The sequence below is a fragment of the Adiantum capillus-veneris genome, chromosome 19, assembly GCF_014529385.1.
Source record: "Adiantum capillus-veneris isolate H3 chromosome 19, ASM1452938v2, whole genome shotgun sequence".
Classification (NCBI taxonomy): domain Eukaryota; kingdom Viridiplantae; phylum Streptophyta; class Polypodiopsida; order Polypodiales; family Pteridaceae; genus Adiantum; species Adiantum capillus-veneris.
In genome coordinates this window covers 23,383,142-23,393,946 of record NC_140949.1, presented here as the reverse complement: position 1 = coordinate 23,393,946, position 10,805 = coordinate 23,383,142, and the positions used below count along the sequence as shown (strand labels likewise).

Genomic DNA, 10,805 nt, shown 5'->3' with positions numbered 1-10,805 from the left:
ACACTTAAAGTACCACATTGGACTTTAAGTGGGAGGTTGTTGGGGTATAAAGCCCAATGTGGTCGCCCAGGTAAGTGGGCCGGGCCGCCAGGTATGTACACATATTCTTTTGTTAAAACCTAATAAGAACTCACTATGCTCTACACATTACAGTAGAGCGAGTTCACCATATCGTCGTGCTCTTCTTCTCGCACTCTCTCGCGTCGCACTTCCGCTCGTACTCCTTCAAATAAAAGAGGAACTTCCTCAATGCTTGCATACGATAAGCATACAACGGAACAATGTGCAACTTAACCTTGTCCATGCAGTAAATCATATGGCATTGGGATGCCAAAATCTAGAGACTGTTAGACACCATGAGTTTTGTTAAGCACGAGGTCAGCTTGTTCAATATGTGTTCCAATCATGTGTAGAATGTCTTTAATTTAGAAAAGATCCCACATATCATAGGGTTTGTGGTGTTGATAAACACGTTAAATACCATAAACATTAGAAGAAGAATCTTAATCTTGTATGGTAGGCACAATCTTTGAAAAGAAATTGAAAAGGGTCATATTCAAATCTTAGAGTATTACCTAAACGGACAAATTCAAAGAAATTTTTAATGGGTGTGCACTCCTTAATCGCTAAGACAAATGCATTATCAACATCTTATTCTTGTTCAAGGATGTTCATGCTCTGCTAAGCCTTTTCAAAAACATGCTTTGGAATCTTCACCCTATTTGGATTCTTTGGTTGCTCCCTTCTCACCCACGAGAGAGTGTTAACTGTGGAGCTAACTCATGCCACTGAAAGCAGGAACACATGCCATTGAAAGCGGGATTCCACAATTGTACTTCTCATTTTCACGGTTGTATATGTGAGCTTTTGTATATTAGATTGGGATTGATGGCTTCCACCTTGTAGCTCATTTATTAATGGCACTTAGTTTACTAGTGTCTATGAGTCATATTGGCCATAGAACAAGATTTTGACCACTATCAAAGTATAAAGGCCAGCATTTGTAAATGAACACATATTCTATGAGAATGAATTGAGTGCTCAACCTAATGTGTACTTGTCTCTACCTACATACTCTCTTTGCTTGCATATCCCTCACCAGACATTTGTTTTGAATCTGAGAGCGACTTTACGTTTCCAAGTGAAAGCTCTAGGTATCAAAGTAAGTCAATGGCCCTATTTCTGCGTTTTGGGCATGGCCCTTTGCATGCTAGTTTGAGTCATATATGTGATATGAGTATCCATTTGTGTTTTGAAAGTAGCTATGGATAGAGCTCACCATTATAAAGCCATATGGTGTATCCATTGCCAAAATTGACTTCCTAAATTTAGGCTTATTGTCCAATATCATTTTTGCGTTCGGCATTTGTTTGATATATTTGAAGCCCTAAGATGGGTCTAGATGGTCTTGTCTATCTCCATTGGACACCATGTGTTTTCAGCTAGCAATTGAAAACCATTTCTAAGGTAAAAATGCATGAGTAAGACTAGCAGTTTTTGACTAGCTTTCAGTGAATTGAGTTTCACTCTCGAGGGGTGTACCTTAAAAAATCTTAGGCATCACCTGCGATGAAGTGTTAATACAAAAACCTCCTCTATATATTTTTCAATTTTGAATAAAACCTCCCTTCTTTCCTTATAAACTTATAATTTTTTGAAAAATTGGATTAAAAACCCCCTCATGTAAGTATAAATCTGTAGATTTTGTAGGAATAATACATCCTCATGTATATTAGGGTAATGACCAAGTGGCGGGGTGGACAACCATTGACCCATCTACTAGCTCTATTCTTCCTTATCAGTAGATAAGGAAGCAGTGAAAGATTGCTCACTACCTAATTCCGCCCACATTGTGTGTCTCTTGCTTCACCGTGTGCACTACATATACGCTCCCCGCTCTCACACAATGTCAATTAATATTAGAGCCATGGTTGTTAGCTTGGTCATGGACAGGGATAAAAAAAAATTGGGAGCTTTGTGAGAATGCAATGGGAGCTTGTGAGCTCAGTTGAGAGTGATGTATGTATGCTCTTGTGGAAGCTCATAAGAGAGTGTGGAAGATAGTGCGTGGGTGAAGGTGCCCTAAAAACTTTGTGTGAAGTAGCATTGTTTTGAAAGTCATTTTTCTCCTTGTAGATTGCACATTTTGCAAATTCCTCACTATTTTCCTGAGTTTTAGTGACTTTTCTTTGTGTGAACGTCATGTGTATGGCAAGCAACCTACGACTATTGATTTTCCATTGAATAGAAAGCATGCTAAACCACTAGAGCCTATACATAGTGACGGATGTGGTCCTATGCCCACCAAGTCTCTAGGGGAGCCGCTTACCTCGTAACATTTATAGATGACTCTACTTAGAAGGTGTGGGCTTATCCTTTGAAACATAAGGATGCGGTATTCTATACGTTTCAAAAGATCCTTACACTTTTTGAGAATCAATTAGGCAAAAAGCTAAACGGCTTGACGATTGATAATAGTAGAGACCGTGTCTCAAAAGGCATGATAAGCTTATGTGCAAAGAGAGGGTTTGACGATAGTTTATTGTTCCATACACATTTTCCCAGAATGGAGTTGTTGGAAGTATGAATTGCACGATTCAAGAGCATATTATAGCCATGCATTCTATGAAAAAGACACAAGGTATTTAAGCTGAAGTTCTTTTGATAGTGGTTCACATCACTAAAAGATTGCCTACTAGTACGACATTGAATTACAAGATTCTAGGAGTTGTGGTCTGGCAAGAAACCACACTATGATCATTTAAGCGTCTTTGGTTGCAAGGCTTATATAAGCTCATGTTCCAAAGCACCTTAGAAACAAGCTTGGCCCAGAGTCACACAAATGGATCTTTGTTGGGCTATCTTTGACACCCAAAATCTTGCAAGATTATTCATAGTTCACACATGATCTTCAATGAGTCAAAGATGCATAAGGAGCCAGTTAAAGAGGTTGAGTATAGAAGAGACATTTGAGGATGTTGCCTCATATTTGATTCGAATTCAAGAGTCTAGTGAAGAGTCTTTCACTAGCAACACTCCAAAGAGAGAAGAGAATAGTAGCTAGGGATTGAGCTGCTCTAATAGAGCATCACATCCATGTGAGTGGTTTTATCTAGGTGTGGATTATGACATGCTGGCTAGCTGCAAAGAATCGTCTTACTTTCAAGAAGCCATGCAGATGGATGATCAACCGCAGTGGGAGAAAGCTAAGTATGATTTGATTGTCAATAATGAGACTTGGGAACATGTCAAGTTGCCCTATGGAAGGAAAATTTTACCTTGAAAATGGGTTGACAAGAAGAAGTTTACATTGGGAGATCTTGAGCCTAAGTATAAGGATAGACTTGTGGCGAAAGGTGTCAAGCAGTAGGAAGGTGTAGATTTTGATGAAATCTTTTCACCTATGGTCAAGATGACTACTTTGTGAATGGTGCGTGGACTAGTAGCTATTGAGGACTTAGAGTTTGTCCAAATGGATGTGAAGATAGCTTTTCTTCATGGTGATCTCTAAGAGTATGGGTATCTACAACTTGAAGGGCTTGTTGAGTCAAGCAAAGAAGAGCTTGTATGTACACTCAAAAAAGCACTTTATGGATTGAAGCAAGGATCTAGGCAATCCAATTTTGAAGCCAAAATGATGCCCTAGATAATCAGCACGCTTATTATCTCTGATGATTTTTTTTTTGTCAAAGCAACTTTTTGATGTTTATACTTTGTTTTTAGGGTCAATGTGGTAATTATTTGGATTTAATTGTGACTTTGATATGCAAAATCTCAATTCTAGCTTAGCAAGTGATTTTTTGCTTTGAAATTCACCTAATGCCTATATATGGTGTGTCTATCCCATGATCAATGTAGAACCAACCTTCCACCCCTAAGAAGAAAACTCAAAAGCAGAGGCCAGTAGAGCTTCCAGAGTACCAAATGGAGGACGAGTCCATCCGGGAGGAAAAAAAGACTTTGCTGGAGACCTCCTGGAGAAAAACCATGTAGCAAATTCCAAGGAAGAGCTATAGATGCTACGTCCCAAAGAGATTTATAATGTGGCCCAAGCATAGGAGTTACAAGAGGCTCACAAAAAGCGTCGACTCCAGGATTTCTACCGAATGGAGCCATGTGAAGTGAACCTGCAAAGAGCATGAGTTGCTCAACACGATCCAAGAAGACTACATTGCAGATGTTGTTGGCCAACCAACAAAAGTCAACATTTCTAAGGAAATAGTGGTCGAAGCACTCAAGTTGCCAACATAGGGAGAATCTTTCGGTCTAAGGAAAAACAGAGAGCCGGTATTTTTACCAAAAACAGCACCGCCATGACTTTCCATGGTATGATTCACAAGCCGACGGAGGTACATACTAAGATGTTCCATCAACATTTCTATTTCTACACAAAGTGGCCACCTCACTACACCTGCTCGAATCATGCAGTGGCTTTTGCTTTCACAACTGCTCTGAAGACTAGGCTCCCAATGCATGTTGATCATTCTACTTATGTGCTAAACACCCTCAAGAGCACAAACAAGACTAAGAGGATAAAGTACCTAGGAGCCTCTAAAGACTGACCATACCATGCAGTAGGAATGGTCGACAACTTGCCACCATCACTAGACCAAAACTTATGGCTAGAGGCAGGTTTGAAGAATAAGAACGGGAGGAGGAAGAAGATGAAGATGAGCTGCCTCCATTGCTCACAAGGTCAAAAAGAAAGTTACCCCAATCCACTTTGGTTGAAAGTGACAACGAGAGCAACGAAGGGCCTATGGAGGACCCAGAGGCTTAAGAATCTGAAGACAGTGAAGCTGATTCAGAGCTAGAAGAAGAACAAAAAAGGAGGACAAAGGGCAAATAAAAAGTTGAAGAAATAAAACCAAAGAAAGCTCGCTGGCCCACCAATTATTATTGAAGAACCATCTGAGAGGGCGGCCAGGCTTGAAAGAGAAAAGGAAGCCTGTAAAAGGGAAAGAGATCTATAGGGGGGTTTTGAGGAGTTCTGGCAACCGAACCCTCAAATGAAGATCTGAACAAAGAACCCTTTATATGGTAAATATCCCCTTGTTGAATTGAAAAAGATATAGCATGAAGAGGAGGTGTCACGGGCCAAAGAGGAAGTTGGAACCTTCGGCTTTCCAACAACACAACCTATAGATCATCCACCCTCTCTAGCTACCACAAATGTACCTTCTCCACCTAAGAAAGCAAGCTTGAAGAGATAGCACAAGAAGAACCAAGAGAAGAGCCCATGGAAGTTCCAGTGCCAACAACCACACGCATAGTTGAAGCACAAAAATACAAAGACACAATGATGGAGATGCACAAGGATACAAAGATGGATGCCGCTACCTAAGAGTCTGCACCACCAGAGGACACTCTCAAGGAGATCAGAGTGGTAGAGAATGCCACAATAGAGAAAGGGCAACAAGAACTAGCGAGCACTTCACAACCAACCACATCTAAGCCGCCTAACTTGCAAGATATTGAAGACTAAGCTCAATTTGCCACCACATAGTAGAAAAAATGGAGACGGCGTAGTCTATGCCAAGGAAGAAAAGGTCAAGTAGATTGCGTCTACCAATGCACATCTTGCGGAAAGAATTGAAGTTGTAGATGATTTTGTGGAAGATAAAGCACTCTACATAAGCAATCCCACGTTGAGATGGCCAACTTAAATGAAACAAGTGCTCAACAGTCAATGGAATTGCTAACTATGACCAAGTTGGTGGAACAACTGATGATGACTAGTGAGGCCCAAGAGACGAAGTTGCAAGAACAAAATGCTACTATACTAGACACAAACACACATGCTTATTGGCTACAAACTCAACTTAGATAGCAAACCTTCAAGCCGCCCAAGCTGAACCCATATTCAAAGATCAGAACGAGCTCTTAGATAAGTTGTCCAAAGAAAGCATATGATCTATAGGCAGCATTGGCAGTGGCCCAAGAGCAACTGAAAGGAAAGAAAAAGGTAAATGAAGAAGACCTCCCACACAATTGCCAAAGGAGACTGGGGCACTAGAATTCTTACAATTAGAAGAAGATGTAAATCCAACTACAGTGGACCCCAAATCCTCGACAGTTGAGCTTGAAATCGAACAAGAGCCAATAGATAACTTCACCTTCGAGGCTAAGAAAGCCCTTAAAGTCATTATAGAGTAAAAAACAAAAGACATATGGAAAGAGGCCATGGTGCGGGAGCAGCAAATTCTCTAGTCCGCCAACATAGCCCAGCTCACTTCCAAGAGGATCACAGAATCATGGCATCAAGAGTCTCTCCCAAACTCACTCATCAAGTATGAAATCCTCAAAGTAAAGGAGAGACTTATCAAGGATCAAGCTGCGAACAATGCCGATCAACACCCATATTGGAGGATGTATTGGATAAAGAAACATTCTAAGTACTTCATCCTCTACACACAAACACCACAAGATATCATAAAGGACCACACATTTTGCCCAGTGACAAGAATGCGGAGTTGGGGCAGCCAACAACTAATTTTAAAGAAACATCCTACATGGCTCAACTACCCATTGGTAGCACTACCTCCAAGCTTCAACCGGATTTCAATGCAACACTTTCTCCTATGAATGGCATGGCACAATTTTTGGATGGTTATGAATGGACAAAACCAACAACTTCCCCATTCACCTTTCCACCCACCAATCAATGAAGCTTTTGAGAAGGGTCTCTAAAGTGCATGTAGAGAGATTGTGTATACCTCTTCTCAATAGGCTTGAGCAATTACAGAGCATGGATATTTATCAAAGATCGCCACTACTAAAATTCTCATTTTTGTTACACGCATGCATCGTAGGGATGCTAAGATGTGTCTTAGGTAAATGGACCACACAAATTGTGAAGATTCTAGGGAAAGAGGCTATGAAGTTTGCCAACATAAGAAATGGACCACACAAGATTCAAATGTGTGTGTCAAACATAATTTTCATATGCCACCTTGCAACAAGAATAGGGATTGACCTCTTAGTGCATTTGGAAGGCGAACTTGGGTGTTCTCCTTTGGAAAATTTGTATCCTATTGTACAAACTCAAAGGCAATTTAGTCTCGTCATAAATTTTTGGATTATTTAGTTGACGCGGCTAGCTCATGGTGGTAGTGTTTTCACTTGTAGTTATTGACTCTCACCTTGAGGTAGCACGAAAAAATTTGAAGTAGGGTAATTGTACTAGTAAAAAGATGGGCCCCTCTTTAGGGCCCCTCCTACCCCCAAAAAGTATAACCTAAATGCCCAGTTTTGGGACAACATGAAGCGGGTGATTCTGTGATTATCACTATAGGTACATCTCATCTGTTAGATCATCTATTCAAGTCTTGCTGGTGCATTTGTCTCTAAAATCTCCCTTAGAGGTTGTACCACTATCTAGGGTAAGGGTACAAGTAAAACGTCTTTAGGATCTATCCTACCCCCCAAAAAGTATAACCAAAATGCCCCAGTTTTGGGATATGAAGCGGGTGATTCTATGGTTATGGTAGTTGGTATATCATATCCTTCATTAGATCACGTGTTCAAGTCTTGTTGGCGCATTTGTCTCTAAAATCTTCCTTAAGGGTCGAAAATTGCTATAGATGTTGGCAACCCTTTGAATTCTTTATGTGTGGAAAGTGATTCATGAAGAAGCACACCCTCAATGCATGAGCAATGCATTAGGAAAAGGCATTAAACCCACTTTTTTTCTTATATCCTTTTTTTGACTTGCTGTTTATAAGAGCTTGGGGACATGAAGCATGTGCAGAACGGTAAGAATATACTAGCAAGTGACTTATGACAACAAAGTTTTCATTACTTCCACCTTCAATCTTATGCAAGCCTACACGAAACCCTTGCTAATCCAAAACATGTTATTTGTACCCCCTTACCATTTTGCAATAGCAAGATCATCTTGACGCCACTAAAAACTTGAGGTGGTTGCCAATCCAAAAGATAGTGCTCCTTTAGTAGTTGCATATCATGACCCATCAACGCTGTAGAAGAGAATGCATTTGCCAACCTAGACATGAGGAGAAAAAAGGGAACATGCATCGCCTCTGGAGGTAAAGGATTGCTTAAAACAAATACATGCTTATAGAACACGTTAGTCAATAAGCATGGTAAGTGAGATGCAGCTCATAGTTTGGAGTTGGCCATTTGTTTTTCAGATACAATGCCTACAACGTCAACTTCCGAGTAGTGAGAATGTGGGCTTAATCCCAGCGTAATCACTTTGAAAAATCCTGTAATGCTATTTGATCACAATATATATTCACACGCTCTAGCTATTCCCTCATCATAGCATGCCACCATGAGAATCTCATTCTCACCTTGTTTCTACACGTCTAGTGCTACACCCCCCGGTAAAAGGGCAAAGGGATGATTCGTTAGAACTCCACATTCCGAGATTTTCGGTTTATCATCAGCTTCTTCACCCACATACAAAATCACACCCCCTCCAGTAGATTTCCAACTACAGACACAAAAATGGCATGCAACTTTGACGAGAACAAGACCACTTCTCTCACCTCCTGCATTCGGCACAGGTTGCAGGTCAGCCCTTGTCCTCTCTCTCTCTCTCTCTCTCTCTCTCTCTCTCTCTCTCTCTCTCTCTCTCTCGCTCTCCCTCTCTCTCTCTCTCTCTCTCTCTAAGTGATTTGGATCTCGAAACCAAAACTGCTCCGATCCCCCCCACCCCCGTCCGCCCAACTCCGAGAACACACACGCACTCACATGTGTGACAGCACATTTTGTGTATGTATTGACTGCTCGCATCATGCACATTACAGGAGTTTCAAAGCGCGTCCAATTCTCTAGCTCAGACTTTGTTGCAACAAATTTTGAAGAACCAAACAGAAAGTTCCGGCAAGACATCAGTGGCAAGCCCCCATCACAACATCACTGCGGTAGGGGATGGCCATGGTACTCTTGGAGGTGAAAGAAGGCATGAACAGGCACTTCAGATGCAAATGGAATCTTGGAAGCAAAACCCTTCTTGGGTAGATCAAACTCCAATCATGCAAGTATGGTTCTCTCTCTCTCTCTCTCTCTCTCACACACACACACACACACACACACACACACACACACACACACACACACACACACACACACACACATACACACACACACACATGCGCACACGCGCGTGTGCGCACACACACACACACACACACACACACACACACACAGGAACGCATGCACAAGGTGAAAATATGATCCTTATAAGTGTTTTCTCCTTCCCTTTTTCAGGTATCTGCACCAAAAGGCACCCTCTGCAACATTGAATCCACTTTCCAGATTGGAATACCACCTGATGCAGTTTATGACATTGTGATAGACCCAGAGAACAAGCGCGTCTTCAAAAATATCAAGGTGACAAAAGAACTCCATATTGATCTTGGAGTGCATCCACAAATGTCTGTGCGCATGATTTGCATCCATACAAGTGCCAAAGAAGCTAAAGGATCTATACCATGGTAGACCATACTGAATATTGCATCTGGTTGCCATGATTGTGCCTCATCAGCCATGTTTATCTTACATTTTGGGTGACATGACTGTGCTTCATCAGTCATGTTCATTGACTCTTGTGGAGCCTTGGGGTGGACAATGTTATTTTAGCCAAAGCTTGCTATTGTGGTTCAGGAGGTTACATACCGCAAAGTTTTAGAGGATGATGGCCATAGGCAACTAGTAGAAGTGGAGCAATCAGCCATCTGGCGATTCCTGTGCTTTTCTGGGATAATGCATATTCACCTTTATGTCGATCAAGACAGACGAACACATTCGGTAGGCACTAACACTTTGTGCATGATTTTATCTCCGTAAGTACACTGTAGTTGATCATTGACTGACAAGTTTCATTCCACTATGTTTGAAATTTTTGGTGATTCCTATGTTTTCTAAGCAGTTGAAGTATCGGTTGGCAAAAGAAGGGTTTATGAAAAAATTTGAAGGTACTTGGGATGTCAAGCCAGTGTATGTAGATGCACCTCATTGTGAGGTGCTTGAGAACCCCGACGATGAACCATCTTGCCGTAGCAGTAGGGTAGCATCAGAAATTCATTTTCGGCAAGTGCTACAACCTATACTTGTTCCACCTCCTCCTGTATCATGGTACATAAGAGGTATTACAAGGAAGCAAACAGAGTTTTTGCTTGAAGACTTGCAATTGGAAGCCAAAAGGCTGAGAGAGGGCAATGAAAGAGAGACTCATCAGCAGCAACAAGAAGAGGAATCAGGAGAAGAATCTGCACAAGTCGAACACACGGGAACAAGTGCACATGGCCATCCCTTATCTTCAAGAAGGAGAAGAAGGAACATTGGCTGGTTAAGGAAGTAGATCAGTGGAGCTTGATCAACATATTGTATGTAATAATACGACTTGTAATTGTAACTTTCTTGGAGATCTTATATTTATGCCATTATTGCAAAGTGTGCCTCAAAACACATTTTTTTGTCTGTCTAATTGTGTAAAATGGATGGTGAGTATAGTTGCCATTTTCTTTTGGGTACCAATTTTTTGCAATTATGCCCCAGCAGAGGCTGTAGGTATTGGCTTTAAATATGCACACACACTTGCGTTGCACTATCACATGTGTGCATGCAGACACCTCACATGCTCACACATACTCTTATCTCAGTCTAAAGTCACATGGCTTGCATGCTCAGCTATTTGTCATGGCTTTGGAGAGGAAGATGTGCCATAATGGTTCAAAGCATGCCCAATAATTTGTAAATGACAAGCCCTCCCTAACAAGGTAGCCAACTATATTGTGAAATCCAGGAACTTGCCCAGCTTGTCCATCAAAGAAAGT

At 41.2% G+C, this 10,805-nt stretch overlaps 1 protein-coding gene across 1 annotated transcript; it reads left to right on the top strand.

Annotated features, from left to right (window-relative positions):
- Positions 1-8,381: 8,381 nt before the first annotated feature.
- On the top strand, positions 8,382-10,422 carry LOC147433699 (OBP32pep, putative (DUF220)). Its single transcript, XM_086490333.1, has 5 exons — positions 8,382-8,538; positions 8,775-9,008; positions 9,238-9,360; positions 9,634-9,777; positions 9,899-10,422. The coding sequence occupies exons 1-5, from the start codon at positions 8,473-8,475 to the stop codon at positions 10,328-10,330; spliced, it is 999 nt and encodes a 332-aa protein (XP_086346459.1). The 5' UTR covers positions 8,382-8,472; the 3' UTR covers positions 10,331-10,422.
- Positions 10,423-10,805: the final 383 nt, after the last annotated feature.